Raw genomic sequence first — 21,174 nt, 5'->3', positions numbered from 1 at the left:
AAAAGTGGCATATGAAATCGTGCCAGTGACAATCAGTCACAATGTGATATCACGTGAATTCAGAGCCTTTCTACAATGGGGAAAAATCTTAACGACAACTTTATTTATTTATTTATTTTAAAGATTTTATTTCACAGAGGGAGACACAGCGAGAGAGGGAACACAAGCAGGGGGAGTGGGAGAGGGAGAAGCAGGCTTCCTGCTGAGCAGGGAACCCGATGCGGGGCTCGATCCCAGGACCCTGGGACCATGACCCGAGCCGAAGGCAGACGCTTAACTGACTGAGCCACCCAGGTGCCCCTTAACGACAATTTTAAACACACTGTAATAAAAAACACTGCCTACATGTCATGTTTACAATGTCATCTCAAAAACTGACAGCTTTGTGTGAGCTACAAAAGATTATATAAAAGAAGCGGATATTAGAATTTCATAGATTCTAAAAATTGAATGGACGCTTAGACACCTTAGAATAAAAAGGAATATTGAATTTAGAATCCAAAGAACCCCCATCACTTTACTTGCTACTCTCAGACAAAGGAATTCATCATTCTGGGTCTCTTCCTTTCCACCTCAATAGAATTAACAACATCTACCAGGAAGTTGCTGTGAGGACTACAGAAAAGAATAAGCTTTAATTGAGCCCCTACTATGCACCAGGCACTGAGTTACGTGTTTTATGCAGATATTATCTCATTTGAGGAAAATGTGTGGGAAGAAAGCCCCGCATATATTGCAAAGCCCCGTTCAAATTCAAACCATTGCTGTTCACCTACGCCCTCTACTCCAGCTGCCCTCCCTGTCTTCACTGACTATCGGATTTGTGGGCATTCATACTCATTATGGAACATCAAACAGGGTTACGTTTCACAAAGCACTGCTATGCACTTGATCTTTTTCGTGTTTGTTACTTTCTGGCGACCTGGGCACACAGCTCTTCACCTTCCTCGCCCGCAGGGTCCCCCATTACTCTTCACCCCAGGACCTGTAAACATTTGGTACTTTGAAAAGAGGTCCCAGAACATTGACCCCCACCTCCCTTTTCAAACCACCCCCAAGCTTGTTGGCTTTCTCACTGTCTTCGGTGGGCAGACTGATCCTGGTAACTTGCCCTCCTCCATTTGCTCCCCTCTGGCCATACTTGAATCACTGTTGGTACCTGGATTCAGAGCTGCTTTCCTATGTGCCGGACCTCTGAGGGAGTTTCCCTGCCTCTCTACGCATCAGTGATAAACGCAAGGAAACTGCTTCTACCTCCTTTCTTTGCTTTACCTCGTGGACCGCACAGTACTGCTGAGGAAGTGTGCGGACTTGGCCCATGCTCATGCTGTTTGATTATCCCTGGCGTTCAACTGCTTTGAGTGGGTTGGTGGGCTGGGGGAAAAAATCCCTTAGCTGTCATTCAAAACCTCCTCCAAGCCCCTTAGTGTCCAAGCCTGCTTTACCCTCACTCTTTGAAGTAAAGCTGTACCTACTTTACCAATACGAAAGCCACTCAGCATGAACCCTATCTCTGTCCTCTGCAGCTCACATCTCTCTGCAGCCAAACTGTTTCCTCTGGGATCAGACAGTGAAGGATCCTGATCCCTTCTCGAGGTAACCTTCAGCCTCTGCATTCTATGCCAACACCCCACCATCCCTGTGAGGTCCCCACAGAAAGCACGTTGGGGGAGATGCCTGGATTCCTTCAAGGACTCACGCACTGGAGTGCCCAGTGGGAGGGAGGACGGGATGTGTTAAGGAGTTACCTCCCAACTAGGGCAGATCCCCACAAGACAGTCATTTCAATATTTGAAGACAGATCTCCTTTCCCTAAGGCTTTTACCCCCTCCACTAACAAAATCATTTTTTGAACGTGTTTCAGCTTGTCTGCATCCAGTGGTAAAGGTTTCACAACTGGTCCTCCAGGGGAACAAAAATCCCGCTTTGTAGCACTTGCCAATTTCTAAGGTGTAAATACTTCCACTACCGCCGATTTCAAGCTCCCGACACAACATCACTAAATATGGAGTTGGAGAAAGCTGCACACGGCTGGAGCCAACTCCAGCACTCCACAGTCTACATGTGTCTATAACCGTGGTGCCCGGACAGGAAAACAACACTGAGGATGGGCAGGAAAAAAACTCACCCTATGACAGAGTCAGGAAAGGATTATCAATGAATGCTAAAATCACTGAGTGAAAAAAAGATGGTTGCTATCTGCACAATATCAGAGTGTCTCCCAAAGATCACTTCTTAATTAGAAAGGGCGTAAAGTTACCTTTACAGTAGATAAAGACCTTAACCAAGTGATCATATTTAACATTACCAATAAAGGAAAAAAATGATACAATATGCCCCCTGATGTGATGCACTGAGCAGGATTTAGGAAGTATTTCCACCAAGAATGTTTAACCTATATCTAATCGTGGGGAAACAATCAGACGCACTCAGACTAGGAACATTATGGCAAGCTGCTGACCCATGTTCTTCAAAAATATCGACGTCATGAGAAACAATGAAAGGCTAGGAGCCATTCTAGATAAAAGAAGACCAAAGAGGCACGATATAACTACGTACTGGATCGGATCTGCAACAGGGTAAAAAAAAGAAAATGCTATGAAGGACATCACTGGAGCAATCCAAGAAAGTTAATTATGGACTATATGTTTGTAATTATATTGCACCAAAGTTAAATTTCTGAATTCAACAACTATAAGGGGTGATATAAGAGAATTCCCTTGCTCTTGGAAGTAAATACTCAAGTATTTAGGGGTGAAGCTTGCAATTTACTTTCAAACGGTTCCACAATAATAAAAAATAGTAATAACAATGGGTGGGGTAGCTTGGAGAGAGAGAGAGGGAGAGAGGGGAAAAATGCAGCAAAGTAACAATTGATGGACCAAGATAAAGGGTATATGAGTGCTTATTATATATTTCCAACTTCTCTGTAGGTTTAAAATGTTTTCAAAATAAAAAAAATGGAAAAGAAAAGACAAACACCGAGGAGTTGTGGAGTTGTCTAAACTACAACGGAACTATCACCTCCCTTTTTCTCCATACTATACCTCTATTAATATAAGTTCGACTTGCAATCACTTTTGGAGAGCAGCCACATCATACATTTACTCACACTGCCAACCTCGAACCCCCAACCTTGCTTTAAAAACTGCTATCAAGCGCGTCTTCCCTCTGCTGGAGCACGGAATCTCATGCCCATCCATATTAGACGCTAAAGTCTGGGCTAACTCCCTGGGTCTCAGACTTAATTTTGGATTCTGGTTCTGCATTCCTTTGAATTGGATGCAGATCTCTGTGAACCGCAAGGAACATAAACATGTTATCTGGGATTGAACTACATTCAACAAAATTTATTGAGCACAACATGCAATGCAGTGGATCAGGTACAAAGAAATCAGCAATAACTAAATAAGATGTGATCATTGATGGTAGGCTTCTGGAAGGTAAGAACGAGGCCTTCTACTTCCTTGGTCCTCCATAGCACCCAGTGGTAGTGAACAGGTGGTACATACTTACTATCTGTTTTGGCCTCACGTAGGTAAGCAGGCAAAGGGCTTAAAGAGATAGTTCCCTTAAGAGATGATATAATGAATAATCAAATATGTGAAAAAATTTATGAGGTCATTAGTTACCGAAGAGATATAAAATAAAACAAATGAAATCTCTCTAAAAATAATGGGACAGTGCTACATCATGCTGGCAAGAGTACGGTGAAAACTAGTATGTTTATACATCGTTGATGACAGTGTAAAATGCTTTTGGAAAGCAATTTGGCAAGATGTATCAAGAGCCATAAAAATGTTCACATCCTTTGTGAACATAATCTCACCCCTGGGAGTTTACCCTAAGGAAATAATCCAAAAGAAGGGAAACACTATATAGCACAAAAAAACTCATTGCCCTTTTATTTGTAGAAGTGAAAAATGGAAAAATCATGAATGAACGATTCAAGAATAATTAAATCGTGGGTATATCAGTTAGATGGACTTTGATGAAGCCCTGGAAACGACAGCTATGAGGTCTATTATGCAACAGTGTGAGAAATGCATATGCTATAATACTGAGCAAGCACGCGTGCACACACACACGGAGGATCAAAAGAAAATTGGGAATGCAGGGGCACCTGGGTGACTCAGTGGGTTGAGCATCTGACTCTTGATTTCAGCTCAGGTCAAGATCTCAGGGTCTTGAGATCAAGCCCCCCATACAGCTGGCTCTGTGCTGGGCATGGAGCCTACTTTAGATTCTCCCTCTTTCTTCCTCTGCCCCTCTCCCACCCCGGACTGTGTGTGTGTGTGTGTGTGTGTGTGTGTGTGTGCGCGCGCGCTCTCTCTCTCTCTAAAAAAAAGAAAACTGGGATTGTTGAAAATAATTGATTTTTTTAGAGCAGTGGAATTATGAGTAATTTTTACTTTATTTCCTGATGGTATTGCTTTGTTTGAGCAATATAAAGAATTTAAAATAATTAAGAAAGGAATGAAGGAGGAAAGGATTGTGTTATGGGCTAAGGTGTGTACTTCCCTGGCAAAAAAATCTTTGTATATGGAAGTCCCAACCCTCAATACTTCAGCACGTTAACAATATTTGGAGATAAGGTTTTAAAGGAGGTGATTAAATTAAAATGAAGTCATTAGGGTGGGCCCTAATCCAATATGACTGGTGTTCTCCTAAGAAGAGTAAAAGACACCAGGCACATGCCGCACAGAGAGGCAGCAATAGATTGGCCATCTGCACACCGAGCAGGAAGGCCTCAGAGGAAATCAAGCACACCAGCACCCTGATCTTGGACTTCAGTCTTTAAAACTGTGCAAAAAATTCAATTTCTATTGCTTAAGCCACCCGTCTGTGGTATTTTGTGATGGTAGCCCCGGCAAACTAATATAGACTATAAAAGTCAACCAAGCCAGGCAGGGCTAACCCAGCTATATCCAAGGATCTGATACCCAGGAGGCTGGATGTGCTGGAGTGCTCATTGCTGACACCCGCAATGTACCCAGGACCAGAGATTCTAATGAGTTCCCTCTTGCTATCCTCATCCCAGTGAGTGGAATGTCCAGTTTTCAGGCAGTGGCTCTAAAGCGTGCTACAAATCAGGAAAGTACCCAACTAACTTAAAGATTATAGCCTTAGAGATTCTGACTCAGGCATGGGTGGGTCGTGGGAATCTGTATTTCCAATAACAACCCTGCCCCATTCCTGTTTTAGTGACTTAGTCCTGTGAGAGCTGTGGGATGATGAGAGTTCATTATCCCCTGACTGAGTTTTCTTCTCTACTCTCTCTACCTCTTTTGTCTCTCCCAGGAAACAGAGGTCTCAGGTGGTCAGAATGTCTTGTTGGAAGTTCAAGTGTAAGCTGACTTAAAAATCCGAAGGGCAAGCAAGGCCACTTCTGGGTATACATGCAAATGAATTGAAAGCAGGGATTCAAACAGGTATTTGCTCACCTGTGTTCACAGCAGCATTATTCACAAGAGCCGAAAGGTGGAAGCAACCTCGGTAGTTGAACCAACCCATTGACGGATGAATGAATACACAAAATGTGGTCTGTACTCACAAAGGAATATTACTCAGCCCTAAAAAAGGAAGGAAAGCCTGTCACAGGCCACAACATGGATGAGCCTTGAAGACATTAATTATGCTAAGTGCAACAAGACAGTCACAAAAGGAGAAACTCACACGAGGTGCCTGGAGTAGCCAAATTCACAGAGACAGAAAATGGAATGGTGGTTGCCAGGGGTCGGAAGGGGGTCGGGAGGAACGGGCAATTGGGGTTTAAAAAAATATGGGGTTTCCATTTGGGAGGATGAAATGCACTCTGGAGATGGATGGGGATGACCCAGCCATGGTATGAATGCACTTACCACCACTTAACTATACACTTAAAAGTGTGGTTAAGATGGTAAGTTTCAGGTCTATTTCACCACAATAAAAAAAATTCCGAAGGGGAACTAAAGAGGGGGCCGGGCAGGAAGAAGGACTAAGCCTGGGGCTGGGGCTGGGGCTGGGGACCCCCTAGGGTGAGGGTGGGACTTGGGGAAGAGTCTGACTGGGTCCCGGCAGGCCAACGCTCTGGGCAAGCATTACTCAAGCTCTGCCCGGTCCCACCCAAGGCCACATGATAAATGGGCCCACTGAGAGCCACTCCGGGCAGCCCTGCTCCGCTTTCACAACTGGAGTTTCAGGACCTGGCCTGGGGCCCGGGAGCTGGAATCTTCTTTCCCTTCCCCCACCTTCCCGGCCATCAAATGTCAGGTGGAGAGGCCTGGAACTGGTCCTGCTCTTTGGGGACATGAGGACTGCCAGCCAGCCTTTTCGGCCACCAGGTGGAAGAGTGCAGCCTAGGGCTCATGTATTTGGGGTTTGTGTGTCTGGGGCTTGAACGCTCTTCAAACTGCCCATTCCTATGGGGTTTGGTGGGTAACGTTCCCAAGTCCCTCTCCAAGGAAGAAAAACAAACAGCTGAGAGCTCGTGGTTCCAGCTGTGGGATACTTTCCAAGACAGAGTGGAGGAAAAAAAAATTCCAGCCCCAAATGCCTCGTTAAATCAAAAGCATTGGGCGGCAGAAAGGAATGAGAACTTCTCCACAACCCCCAGTTTTATCAAGGAAATTTAAAAATCCATCCTCGACTTTGTAATGTGCAATGGGGTATCACAGCCCCTTCTGTCGATCTATTTGGATAATATGTACCGTGGAGGCCGACATCATAAAAAGCCACGTGGCCAGACTGTGGGAATGAGTACACATGGGTGGAACAGAGAATTGGCTTGGAATTAGCCTTCTTTGTGGAAAATCACCCTTCTTGTCCCTCAGGACCAGGTGCCTCGGTTTCCCTACCTACTTCTTGCCCCGACACCGTGTGGTGTGGCAGACAATACAGGGAACTTCGGAAGACTTAGTCCCAGGCCCGTTTTGATCATGTGGGAGCAGAGCCCTTCCTGCCTGGCCCAGAGCTTTGGTTTCTAGCTGATCCGCATTCCCTCGGTGGGGGGCAGGTGGAACCCAGGCAGGGGCAGTGGGGGTTCATGGCATGAGCCCTTGACTAGGAAACCAGAGGCTGAGACCCTAGCTACCAGTGCCATTTACATTTAATGAACACCTATTCACCTGTGAGGACTATCTGGCTCTCTGAGCCTTGATCTTCTCACCTGCAAACAGGGCTCCCTGTGTCTAGCTCACAGTATTATGTGAAGATGGAGTGACATAATGAATGTGAACTATAACACCACTGTGATATCATGGTGGAGGTGGGGGTGGGAGTGGGGGACGGCAGCTGCCACCTGTGGGAAGGTGGGGGCCTTGGGGACGGCACATGGGCTGGCTAGGGAATCAGGCCCTGGGGTGCACGAGAACTCAGAGTGGGAGGAAGGCAAGAAGAGTGCAGATTAGCTGTAGTATGTGATTCACCCCCAGCTGACCTCCTTCTGCCTCCACCGCATCCCATTAAAAGCTTTTCCCTGTGGAAACTGCTTTGCTCCCAGCGACTGGAGCCAGATGGGAAAAGCCCCTGCCCGACACACAGCGCTTCGGGTTTGCATCCTCCCCTGCCAGCGGGCTGGGCGAGGACAGGGTTGTGGACACGGGTGTGGCCCTTGAAGAGGAGCTGGGGGCTGCAGAAGGGTGGGGTGCCAGAGAGCCGCTGTCCCAGCCACAGGAAGGAAGCTGCCCAACGTTGTGGGGCTGCAGAGAGCTGGTGCTGCGCAGGAAGGAGGGCGGGCTGCCTCTGGGGGGCATCTGGGGAGCATGCTTTTGATATGCAAACTAACCAGTGATGAGGCTTCAAAGGGGTCCCTTGCAGCACACCATTGTCCTGCTTCTCCTGGGGTGAGACTTGGGCCAAGAACAGCGCCACCCATTGGCTGCCTCTGAGTCCTTGCAGCAGGGGAAGTCCAGAGCCCCCAAGGAGGGAAGGGTTTAGCACATTGCCACTGACAGCTGGAGGCCAGCCATCCCCCCAACCATCTGAGGCAGTGACACCAAACACATTCATTGCCATTCAATGACCCATGTCTGGGCTTCATCGACAGAAGCCAAACCTCAGAGGTGCCAGAAACACGTTATGCCTACCCACAACCTGGTCCAAGCCCCCTCCCGTCCCCCGTGCAGTCCTGTACCACAGTGGGCCTTACGCCCGTGCTTGGGGACACCAAGCATGGTGGCACATCCAAGCTCCATCCCCCTGCCCCCTGACACCTACAAATAGCTCCTGTTTTGCTGCCCTCTGGACCGCAGCGTGATTGGCCCTCAGCAGGATTACCCAGTGCCCTGGAAGACAGCTGGGCCCTCAGAACCCCAGATTCCACAGTGCCAGGTCCCCAGAGTAAGACCCAGAAGAAGGGGGTCACAGGCGCTGGAAAGGCATGTTCTCTTTGTCCCGGGGACTCCTCGCCTTGTGGGATGGGATGTGGCCAGCTGAGAGACTGAGTGGGGACCTCTAAAGTATGGGGAAAGGTAGGGGCTCCAGTCCATTTGCCTGGGTCTCAAGGCAGCATTAACCTTGTCCACCATTGGGAGCCTCAATGCTGATATTTTTTTCCCCTCAAACATATGTGAGCAGATACCATCTATGCACTCATTCAGTCAAACCCATTGAGATCTGATAGAAAAAGCCTATTTGAGAGCTCAGCTCCATGAGAAAAAAATAGGTTAGTATGGACTCAGCCACTTTGTGATGTACTTCCCACCGAGAATGACCGTAAGATTACCTTGGACTGCGATTCCTTTTCAAGAGGAATGGTGGTGCTTGAATCCACTGTCTCATTCAAGGGCCACCATATTCCTCAGAGGATGGCATGAAGTTCCCCACTTTACAGATGAGCAAACTGCAACTCAAAGAGCTTCAGTAATTCGCCCAAAGTCACAGAGTGAAAATGGAACAGTATGGGATTGGAACCCCAGGACTGTGTAATTCCAAAATCTAGGCTAGTGTGGATGATACAAAGGTATTCAAATACGGTCCCCACACTCATGGAGGCCATAGTTTCGTGGGGAGTCAGACATAGAAGCCACCGGCCTTTGTACAAGACCAAGATGAAAAATGTGCTAAACACATGCAAAAGGGGAACGCTGCAGGATCAGGTACGAAGGATACTTCCTAGGACCTAGAAATTTCACAGCTGATGGGACTTCAAAAGTCCAGGTCAGAAATTGTCAACCTAGAGTCTCTGTAGAACCTCTTAGGAGTAGAAATGGGTTTTGTCTGAGGCCAACAACCGGTAACCACTGATGTGCCAACTGATCAGGTCCTGAGGCTCCCGGAGGCAAGGCCTCCTGCCTGAGGTCACATAGCCCGTGGCAGTGCTGGAACCAAGAGCCAGAGCCTGGACCACCAGGGCAGGGACCTGTCCTCCCTGTGCAGCCACTGACTTTGCCATGGCCACAGGGGAAGGCAGAAGATGAAGTCCCATCTAGAATGTCAGCACGCTGCCAGAATGCCCAGAAGACTGCATTAGTTTATAGGAGCTGGGGACCAAGGGAGCCAGGTCCTTCCTCTTTCCCATGAGAGAGAGTGTATTGGACATATTTTAAATTTGTTTGTATATGCTAATGTTTTGACATCTTAAAACGCCTTCCTGGCAGGGGAGAGACTGCCTCTCTCTGGGCTACCCAGTTCTTAGAGATAGCAAAGGGCCCCAGCAGCAGCGTGCTTTTGATATGCAAACTAACCAATCCAGAGCCACCCTTCTTCTGTGGGGCTAGGTGCACCCCAGGAGGTAATTTTCCTCTATCCTAAGCATCAACAGGTCTGGGTCCAGGCAACTGGAGACCACCCAGATAGCCCAGAGCCCACCAAAATGATTCAAACCAGCTAGTCCTGAACTGCTGTTCATCTTCGGCCACCTGCAGAAACGCTGGTGAAGGCCAGGGCCTAACTCCTCCTCTCACTCCTGTCTTCCACCTCCTGACCACCCTGCTGCTTCTCCCTGTGGCCCCGCACTGTGTCCTTAACACTTGTGAGACTCTGTTTTCCTGAGCCTCTCTTCTGCTTCCTCTTGCCACACCTGACTGACCATATCATGAAAGAATACAAAACTGGGAGTTTCCTTGAGATTCTGAAGGAGAAGAGCAAGTCCCAAATGCTTTCTTTCTTTCAAAGCCTTTCACCAGGAAAAGTGTACTTTCATTCCCTGGGGTACTGGCTCCCCCTCCCCCCAAATTCATGTCCACCCAGAACCTGTGGATGTGGCCTTTGCAAAGAGGGTCTTTGCAGATGTAATCCAGTTAAGGTCATACAGGATTAGGGTGGGCCCTAAATCAAATACGACCCAGTGTCCTTACGAAAAGAAGGGAATTTGGATATAGAGACACAGACACACAGGGAGAAAGCCATGTGAGGACAGAGGCACAGATTATAAAGATGCATCTACAGGTGAAGAAAGACTAAGGGTTGTTGACAAAGCACCAGAAGCTAGAAGAGACAAGGCAGTAGTCTCCCCTAGAGTGTCCAGAGGAAATACAGCTACTTACACCTTGATTTGGGACTTCTTATCTCCAGAACCGTGAGAAAATAAATTTCTATTGTTCTAAGCCACTCAGTTTGGAGTACTTTGTTATGACAGCCCTAGGAAATTAACACATGTGGACAGTCATTTTCTGATCAACCCAAGTTTGAATATGAGGGTCTAGTAGGGATTCCAGTTTGTATGGACCAAGTTCTTGGAAAGGTGGTGAACAGCGACTCTCTTTCTGCCTTTACTGCCACCACCTAAGGGCCTGGGCTGCAGACTCAGCAAAGCACTGCTGACCTTGGCCCCTGAGCCCTCAGGCTGGTGCCCATTTTTGCAGAATACGGTCTGATGCACATAGATATCTGACCCCCGAAGTTGAACTAGTGAAGAATTTCTTTTCATCCTTGTTATGGACTGAATTTTATACCTCCCTCCACCACCAGCCAATTTCTAGGTTGAAGCCCTAATCCCCACTGTATTTGTGGATAGGGCCTTTGAGGAAGTAATTAAAGTTAAACGAGGTCATAAAGGTGGGGTCCTAATCTAACAGGATGGGGGCCTTATAAGAAGAGAGATGGAGAGACACCAAGGATGCATGTACTGAGAAAAGATCATGTGAGGACATAATTAGAAGGTTGTTGTCTGCAAGCCAAGGAGAGAGGCGTCAGGGGAAAAGTAAACCTGCCGCCATCTTGATCTTGGACTGTGAGGAAATAAGTTTCTGTTTTTAGGCTGCCTGGTTTGTGAGATTTTGTTATAGTAGCTCAAGGAAACTAATACGATCTTGTTCCCTCTTCCTGCAGTCTAATCTGGAGGCAGACCAGATGGCCCAAAGACGATAGCCAGGACCAAAGGCTATGAGGAAGCAGTAGGATGGGAGCAGGTGGGATGGCGGAGTACGTTGCCAAGAGGAGGGATCTAAAAGACCTAGGGGGAGGGGCCCATGGAGCCAGGTAGTCAAAGCAACAGGGAGGTTCCTGCAAGGGTCAGGAAAGGGACCCTTTGAGTGGCCCCAAAGTCCAGAGTGAAGGGGCATGGGTGACATGCTGCAGGAACCCTTTCCTCTTTCCACACAGTGGGGACCCAGCAGGCCATTGGACCCTGGGCTAAAAAGGGCAATCTTGCACCCTCCTGGACTCGGCCAACCACAGAACAACATCTTCGTCAACCAACTGTTGTGTCCCGGCCCTCACACCAAGTTGGAAACTCCAGCATCCAACAACAGGGATTTGGTTAAAGAAATGATAATATATCCATAAAACGGACTTGAGTTTGGCTTTGGGTGTGTTGAATCAGAGGTGCTCAAGAGTACTTCACAGGGAGCGCTTGAGAAGGCAGTGGCCCATATGGAAAGAATTAGGAACTTGAAGTCCTCAGAATTCACTCGAGGTGGCAGAAGCTGTAAAAGCAGGTAAGTATTAGGAGACACATGTCACAACACTGAGGTGTGCCCCTAACATGGAATGAAGTGGGCATGTAGGGGGGGTGGTCAGAAAAAAACAATCTGCCCTGTGCACAGCGGATAAGAATGCAAACTGGTGCAGCCTCTATGGAAAAAAACTTAGGGAGGTTCTTCAAAAAATTTAAAAATCGAACTACCTTCTGGGCCAACAATCCCACTTCTGGGCACATACCCAGAGGAAATAAAATCAGGAACTTGAAGAGATAGGTCTCTGCAGCCCTATATTCATTGTAGCATTATTCACAATAGCCAAGACGTGGAAACAACCTAAACAGTGTTTGCGGACAGATGAATGGATAAAGAAGATGTGGTACTGACATACAATGGAATATTGTTCAGTCGTAAAAAAGAAGGAGAGCCTGCCATTTGCGACAACACGGATGAACCTGGAGGACATGATGCTGAGGGATGTAAGTCAGACACAGGAAGACATACCGTAGGGTCTCACTTATGGGTGGAAGCTAAAAAACTCAAACTCATAAGAACAGAGAGCAGAGTGCTGACTCCCAGGGGCTTCGAGTGGGGGACACGGGGAGATGTTGGTCAAAGGGTACAAAGGTGCAGTTACCCATGATGAGTAAGTTCTGGAGAGCTAACACACGGCCTGGTGACTATAGTTAACAATATGTAGTGTATACTTGAAATTTACTAAGAGGGTAGATCTGAAGTTTTCTCACCACATGCACAAAAATCGTAAGTATGCAAGGTAATGGTTATGTTCATTAGCTCGATTGTGGTGATCATTTCGTAATCCCTATGTAAACAAAACATCACATCGTACACCTGAAATAGATATAATTTTTATTGATCAATTGTCCCAGCTCAATAAAGCTGGGACAGGGAGCTAAAGACAAAAAGAAAGGAAGAAAGACAAAGAAAACCAGTTTAAAGAGAAACTTGGAGCATTTGACTTTATTCCCATTACCCTGAAATAACGACTTCACCCCCAAAGAAGGTAGAAGTTATTAGAAGAAATAATCAGTTCTCCAAGAACTGAGCTTCAAGACCCAAGGGATGCTCCAGAAAGCATCTGTCTGGGTGGAGGTGACAGCTGGGACCCCTGAGGAGGGTGCCCGGGAAGACAGAGCCTCCCAGAGGATCAAGAATCTGGGGGTCTCTAGAGCCTGAGACGCAAGTCCCCATCAGCTACAGAGGCAAGGGGAACAAGGAGCAGGACACTTCCCTACCCCCACCTTGGTCTCATTTACAAAGTTGAGGCGAGGACTAATCCTTTCCAGCTCTGGTTTCCTTTGTCATTTGGCCTCTCCCTTCCTGCGTGCCCCTCGGGCACTTGCCCAGCTTCTCCATCTGTGGCAGGAGTGTCCTCTGGTCATGGACTTGAGGGAACCTCTGCTGGCAGCCCTCCAAACCCAAGTCGGGGCAGCGCATGCACACATTTGGGGAGTAAATGAGGAGATACCTGCCGGCCCCACCTGAGGGTGGGCTGGTGGTTCCAGGACAGTCAAAACTATGCTAGGTGCCATGTTCTCAGGGTTACAGAAGGATTCCTGTGGCTTTTTTAAAGGGTGTCTTTATTAAAACACGAACATTAGAGGAAATTGAAAGAGAAGAATGTGTACCAATAAGCCTCTCACGCCACCACAGTGGTTTCCATTCCTCCCAGTCCCCCCTCTGTCCTTCTGTACACATATCTGCTTGCATATTGCACTCCGAGGGCACGCAGGCAAAAGGGCAGTCTGTTTTCCCCTAACATTATTTCATAAACACTCTCCCATGTTGCTTATTAGTTAGCATTTGGAATGGCTATGTAATATTCCTTTGTGTTGTTTTGTCATAATTTAAACAACCCGCTAAGTTTGGACATTTAGGTTTTTTCCAGTTTTGAGTGATCATGAATAACGTTGCTAAGAGTTTTATATACATGTCATTTTCTTTCATTGTAATCATTTCCTTCAGGCCGATGGAGTAGCATTTCTGAGCCAAAGGATCTAAACTGCTTTTATAGATCCTGAAAGGACATTGACTTCCTTAAGGCCATCTGCTTGTTTATTTGTGCTCAGTGACCCCAGCTAATGGTCAGGGGACAAGTGTTAATGGGTAAATAAGAGATGCCTTTCCTCAGACTCCTCCCGGAAAGACGCAGTTTTTCCAAAACTCTGGCAGATAATATGCTGAAACGTTGCACAGAGGACAACTGGCCTTCTCATTGTTGACAACAGCAAGAAGGAGAAACAAAGCGCTGTGCAGAAGAAACCCCTCCCAGGGTGACTCAGGGTGGCTTTATATGAATCCCCTGATTCCCATTCTGGGAACCATCACCGTTGCCTCCTAGGAGTCACTTCAGACACCTTCAATACCCTCCCCACATCCATGCATGTGCTAAGTGGGGGAGGGGGCTCCAAAGACCCATCTTAGAGTTGGGGATCTCTGGGACGAGGGGGGCTGGCTCCAGGTTGCCCTACTAAATGACAGCTGAGCTCAGACAGGTGCTCTCATTAGAGAGAAGCATGGCGAGAGACCACTGGGAGAGACCACCCATGACCCCTGAGCTGGAGCGGAGCCTGGGCCTGCCTTTCTTCTTGGATTTCCCACGGAGGGGAGGCTGTGGGATGGGACTGCAGGAAGGGTTTCCCACCCACCTACTTAAGTTCCCTATATCCCTTGGATTGCTCTAAAAAGGATCTCGGGGAATGTGGGGCTCTTGCAAAGTTGCTCAAGGAAGGGCAGGAGCCTGGGGATGCGTGGCAGCCAACAGACCGCATGGGGCTGCCAGCTGGAAGGGCAGTTGGGGCCAAGAAGGCAGGCTTCCCATCTCTGAGGGACTTCTCAGAAATGGAAGGCAGCACTGAACCTGGAAGTTATTTTAATAAGACCAAACACCCCATCTATCTGGAGGCCACAGCAATGGACCACCACCAGCCTCTCCTGCACCAGACAGAGACAGGGAGGGTCATCACCCACCACCACCACCACCACCACCACCACCAGTGTCCCCACAGACTCGAGAGTGGCTGGTTATGTGAGAAACCCTCTGCTTTGCTATCCTTCCTCTTGGGCCTGTAAAATTATTCATCATTTATCTGAAATCAAATTTATCAGGGCATCCTGTATTTTTATTTGGTAACTCTCCACAATTGGGAGGCAGTTGGAGGGGTCCAGGTGAAAGATGATGGGGTCCATCAGGGTTTGCTGATGGGGTGAACACAGGAGGCAGGTGAGAGAAATCTGGAAGGATACCTTGGTGTTTGGTTAATACAACTGGGCAGATCATGGTGTCATTTACAGAGATGGAGAAGAATTGGGGAGAAACAATTTGGGGAGGTAAAATCAAGAGTTCTGTTCACATGTTGAGTTTGAGATGCTTACTGACTAACCAAGTGGGAACAGCACAAGTAGGTAGTCTGAGATTTGGGGCAAAAGTTAGTAGTGAGGACAGAGATGAAATATGGTGGAATTTGATGAAGCACACCTGCAAGAGAGCTCAGTCAAAGAAGGGAAGAAGGCCAAGGACTGAGCTCCTAGTTACTCCACGATTTAGAGGTGAAGCAGGTGGGAGCACAGCTTCATAGGAGACCAATGGATTGCTTCCCTGAATTAAATCAGAACTTCTTTGAATATGTTAGTACCTCTTTTTTGAAATTTACAGAGAAACATTCATTGGGCCCCTGGCATAAGCCAGGCATTGTGAAAGGCACTTTATGTGTTAGCTCAGTGAATCGTCAACAATACTGGCAAGTTATCATTATTGCCCCCATTTTAATGTTTGCTTTTTTTAATGAGGATTAAATAATTTCCCCAGATCACAACGTATAAGTGATCAAGCTGTTGTCTGAATTCAGGTTTGCCTTGTTTTAAACCATCTGTTTTTTGAACTGCACCATGTTTTATAGGGTTGTTTTTTATTTTTTCACATCTGCTCTTCCTGTTGGTAAGACCTTTATGTCAGGGACCTCTCTTTAGTTCTCTTCATATCTCCCGGTGTCTCAGCGCCAGGCACATTACTGGCTCTCGACAAATGCTTGCGGTTTTGGATTTGATGCAAGAGAGCTCTAAGCCCTTGGGCAGGGGCAGAAAATGCACAATGCCTACAAGATCCTAACAGAAATGTGGAGAGTGTATATCTTCTCTCCAACAGGGTGGAGAACAAGAGCTTGTGGGTTGCTCGGCTTCCATCCCAGCCCAAGCTCAAAGCCATCAGTTAGTGACAACATCTACTTGATAGGTCTGGCACAGGCAACCAGAAGATAGAACCACAAGGCAGACTGAAAGGCAGGTTTTGAAAGTACAAAGGTTGAGCCATGACGAGGGAAATGTAAGTTGCAGAAGAAAGCAAAAGACTAAATCAAGCCCATTCCCATCTAGTTTTGCTTAAATAAGAAAGTTCATTTTCTTAGCACAGTCTGGGTTCACAGTGCCTCTAAAATTTCCTCCAATCCTGGCTCCTTGGACAGAACTCAAAGCAGTTGACAAGTCTCTCTTGATGTTCCCTGTACAGCATGGTGAAATGAGGGCTGGATTATGGTACTGCTGGAGAGAGTTGTATTCAGTTATAATCACCTAACAAACACTGATGATTCCTACTACGTGCCACAGACTATTATAAGTAGTTTCCATGGATGAACTCATTTCATCCTCATCATGACGCTTAGAAGTGGGGAGTGTTATCACTTCTGCTTTATAGATGAGGACACTGAGGCTCAGGTAGCTTGAATAACTTGCCCAAGGGCACACAGTAAGTGGGAAAGCCAAGACTTATAAACTGGCAGGCTGACTCCAGTGCCCAGATGCTTTGCCACTGGACCATAGATAATGCCTCTGGCAGGAGACTGGGGTAAGAGAAGTGCTGACTTCACACAATCCTATCATCCGAGGTCCAGGTTCCACTCCCCTGCTGTGGGACCATGAGCCAGCACGCACAACTCCTCTAAGTCTCAGTTTTCTTCAGTGATTCGCTATGAACTCTTTTCTGGATTCCTTCAATTGTTAGGCGAATTAGATGATATATCATATGCAAAAACTCTTTGAAAACCATAAAGCACAATCCAGAGGTGAAAGATTAAAAGGCTACTTAGTGGTCAGTATAAACCTAAAGGCATGCTGGCGAACCTTTTCTGTAGGGCAAGGGAGAAACTATTTTCGGCTTATTAGGCCACGTGGTCTCTGTTTAAACTACTCAACTCTGCCGCTGCAGCACGAGAGCAGCCATAGACAATACATACATGAATGAGCACAGCTGTGTGCCAATAAAACTTTATTGGCAAAAACAGGCAATAGCTAGATTTAGGCCTTTGTCTAGAGGAAGGATTCCAGGGAGATGTAGCTGAGATAGGTCCTCTGCACTGTCCTACCTTATTTTGTAACAGTTTGAATGAAGACCCAGAGAACATAATGTCAAATTCGCAGGGGACTTTCCCTCATGCCCACTTCCGTCACCTTAGGGGTGGTCAGAGGCATCCACGTAAGTAAGAGAGGTATGACAGATTCTTCATCCTGGGTCATGGAATCTTTTGTGGAGAAGTCAGGATGTCAAAATTCTCTTCCTATTTTTCCCTCCCACTAGCCTGGAGCTACGGAGAGTCTGGGGTCCCTTCTTCTGGGGAAGCGCTGATGGCTCGGGAAGGCTCACACAGCCAAGGTGGGATGCGGGGGGGGAAAGGTAGTGTCTCAGATGTGTGGGGTCTAGGTTGAAGGAAAAAGGCTGGTGGGGGAGTCTTTGAGGTGATCCCACCTCACAGGACAAAAAAATGTGTGCATGGGCTGGTGTGCCCTTGGTCATATCCTGTACACGTGGCAGCAGGCTATGGAATGGAGACTGCATTGGGATACTGGCTCAGATGTGACCGATGACACAGCCTGAAAGGGAAAGCTAAATGACAGATGTCCAAATCCAGATTCAAACTGATCCAACAGGCTGCAATACTTGGCAGAACCCGGTGTGATGACATTTACTTGGGATTACTAACAAGATCTGCATTTAAGTTAAGGCAACAACAAAACCAACAAAAGCCAGTTGAACTGCCATGGGATGGAGGAGCCCCCACTAGGCGATATTTCCTTTGAAAGGGATCTGGGGTTGGCGAACGGCCATGATTATTAATGGCTGCATAGTATCCCATCATCTGGATGTGGTGTCGTGTGTTACTGTGAGTCAGCACGAGGAAGGCTCGTGCAAATTTAGGCTACATCAGCATACGTGCAGTGTCCAGATCAAAGATAGCCACAGCCCAGCACACCCTGCCCTGGCCAGATCACACCAACAGTGCTGTGTCTAATTTTGTTTTCCACGAAACCTGGAGCTTGTTTGGTAGGGATGGAGAGGGAGGCTGGCCATGACATGGAGGCCAAACATGAGCTAAGGACGTACTATGTGCAGAGCATTATGTCCGGCACTGGGAGCATGAAGACGAACACGACACGGTACCTTACCATGAAGGCGCTTTGTTTCGGACTACAAAGGGGAGCAGTACATAACCCGATGATTTCAGTATCATGTGGCAAGTGTGAAGACAGGCGCGCGCGCACACACACACACACGAACGTCTCCTAACCAGATCTAAAGAGCCGCTGTTGAAAGAACGAGGCTTGCTTAGCCTCTTTTCAACTCGCTGAAGAACAGCCATGAGGATGAGGAGGGAGCGTTGTTATGAGCTGTCCTGCAAGAGGAGCGAGAAACAGCCTGCGTGGGATAGTTGAGGAAGATTGGGCAAGAGTTTCTATCACTAGCGGCCGCTCTTCAGTAGATGTGCAATACCTCATCTGTCTGGGAAGTCAGGAGGGACATTCTTGCCCCGGAGGGAGGGAGGTCGTACAGGATGTCCTCTGAGACCCCTTCCAAGTCTAAGCTCCCTGGAGCTGAGGGTGGGAACGGCCCATGGAGCTATCTTGCTCCCTCTCTCCCCTAAGGAGATGCAGTGCTGGAAACCCGATCCTGTTTTTTGGCATACTGAGCCCTGCACTGTCATGGCAAGTCCAGGATCCCTCAGACTCTAGGAAGCTCTAGGCTTCCCCTGTGGGTTTATTAGAAATGTGTGGGCTATGGGCGCACGCCCTCTCACCACACCAAGCACACCAAGTTCTCTGTTTATAGACAAAACCACTGGGTGCTCAGTCTAAACAAGCAGGCTGCTAACCCTTTGCTGTTCTGACGGCAAAATTCCTCTGATTGTCTAATGATGATGGTAAAAACAATATTGTTAAATAGCAGCAATAATGATGATGATATCTAATATTTACTGAGTACTTCTTATGTGCCAGGCACTAAGAGTTTTCATGAATTCATTAATTTAATCCTTACAACAACCCTACGGGGTAGGTATACCACTGTCATCCCCTTTGATAGATGAGAAAACTGAGGATTTGAGAGGTTGAATTTTTTGCCCCAAGATTATAGAACCAGTCAGTGGCACAGGCCAGATGTGAACCCAGAAGTTTCCCCTCAAAGCCTTTATCTGTAGCTGTTTACTTAGAATGGTTAAAAGATACACAGAGCCCGTTGTTTTTCAGACTATGAATTGTATCTTATCTGCAGATCATGACATGAACATATGGGTTATGAATATTTTTTTAAAAAAATGAATAGTATAGAATAGACTAGAAAATCATCAGCATCCATCACACATTTAGGATTAGTTAGGTTATGAGTGGATGTGTGAACTAGTTGTGATGTGAAATTCATTCATGTAGGTCATGGTCAAAAAGTCTGGGAAACACTCACCTAGTCCAACCTGCTCACTTTACAAAGGAGTGTACTAAGGTTCAGACTGATTTTTCCCAAGATTACGGAGTGTTAATGGGCGAGCTGGGACTAAATCCAAGCTTTTTCTGACTCTCAGTTCCCACTATCAAGCTTAATTGACTGCAAACCAGGGAAAAAAACCAAGAGTAATAATACTCATAGTAGTGGTGGTACTCCTGCTATAATAACAGTAGTACTCCTTCTAGCGTGTGTACTGGGTGCCAGGAGCCACTTTTCAAAGCGCTTTCGATATATTAACTTATTTAAATCTCATAACAACCCAATGAGCCAGGCATACTTATTTTCGCCATTTTCAGATGACAAAAGTCAAGTACAGAAAGATCAAGTAACTTGGTCAACGTCTCATAGTTGGTAATGGGAGAAGAGGGGATTCAAACCCAGCCAGGTTGTCTTCAAAGTCCATGGCATTACTCAGTATACAGTACTGCATGGTGCTGCCTGCCTTACTATTCTCCCTAAATGCTATAATGCCAACACAGTATATACTATGATGTATGTGTAATAATATAATTAATTATACACTTACTTCTTCCACCAGTCACATGTCCTTGAATGGTGATTCCGTATTTACCATGCCATTTAGAGACTTGACTAAACCTAAAATAATCCTATTTCCCCCCACAATTAAGATCCCCCTCCAAGATTCCATGTCTTTGTCATCATTCATTCATTCGTTCATTCACTTAACATTTGCATATTTTAAAACATCATGCATTTGCAGAATTGAAGAGAGTAGGCAGAATTTTTTTTTAAATTATGTGTAATGCCCTTCCTTGTTCCAAAAAGAATTAAGGCAGTTTACACGGATACAGAAAATACAGTAACAGTAGATGCAAACAAGATAAAAGAAGAACGGGTGAGAGATGCTAAATGGAGATGGGAAGGAGTCTAACAGAAAAATGCTTTCTGGAAATTCTATACAGTAGCTGCGGGTGGACCACAGATCTGTCTCCAGGTTTTCATTTTAATTACCTTCAAATTCATACATCTTGCAATGGGATGACAGCTCACTCTCAATTTGCATTAATTGCCTCTTGAAAACAACTTTAATTACTTTCAGATTCACAGACTCCTTAAGGTGAAAACAAACTAATTCTTCAAGGCAAGCATACCTCCTTCGGCAACTAAGACAGAAAATGATTTCTGCATGTGTCGACGTTGTGTAATAGAATGGACAAAGTCCTCAACAGCACCCCTACAATGAGCACAGGGGGGAATTTCATGGCACTGTTTCCAAACAGGTGGTCCCAACAAAGTCCAAGGGCATCACGCTCTTAATTCCGAGATGCATAATGAAATCAGTAAACTGCCATATAAATGCATATGGGCTCTGAGCACACTGTTCCCTGATTGCAGAGTCAAAGAACTGTTTAGAATGAGGTGATCAAAAAAAAAGGGTGCTTGGTTCAAATGACATTTGGATCACTTGGTGTTCGGCTCTGTCCAGCCACTCCAGCTCTTGGGAGTCAGACCCTCTGCGTAAGCAGACGCTCCTCTGGCACGTGGCATTAGCTACATCACACTGTCCTAATGTGTATGTGTGCTTAT

General features: G+C 46.6%; 1 protein-coding gene across 3 annotated transcripts in view; it reads right to left on the bottom strand.

Moving 5' to 3' along the window:
• Nucleotides 1–21,174, bottom strand: part of SCARA5 (scavenger receptor class A member 5) — a 117,339-nt gene that overhangs the window by 65,304 nt on the left and 30,861 nt on the right. The window contains exon 2 of one of the 3 annotated variants that reach the window (XM_044391192.3): nt 5,445–5,573. The exons of the other annotated variants lie outside the window; for them this stretch is intronic. Within the exon in view, the coding sequence (XP_044247127.1) occupies nt 5,445–5,514 (70 nt within the window). The 5' untranslated portion in view covers nt 5,515–5,573. The remainder of the gene's footprint in view (nt 1–5,444; nt 5,574–21,174) is intronic. 3 annotated transcript variants of the gene reach the window in all.

Source organism: Ursus arctos, unplaced genomic scaffold, assembly GCF_023065955.2.
Source record: "Ursus arctos isolate Adak ecotype North America unplaced genomic scaffold, UrsArc2.0 scaffold_11, whole genome shotgun sequence".
Lineage (NCBI taxonomy): Eukaryota > Metazoa > Chordata > Mammalia > Carnivora > Ursidae > Ursus > Ursus arctos.
Note: the sequence above shows the minus strand (reverse complement) of the source record. Positions and strands in the feature narration are given on the sequence as shown.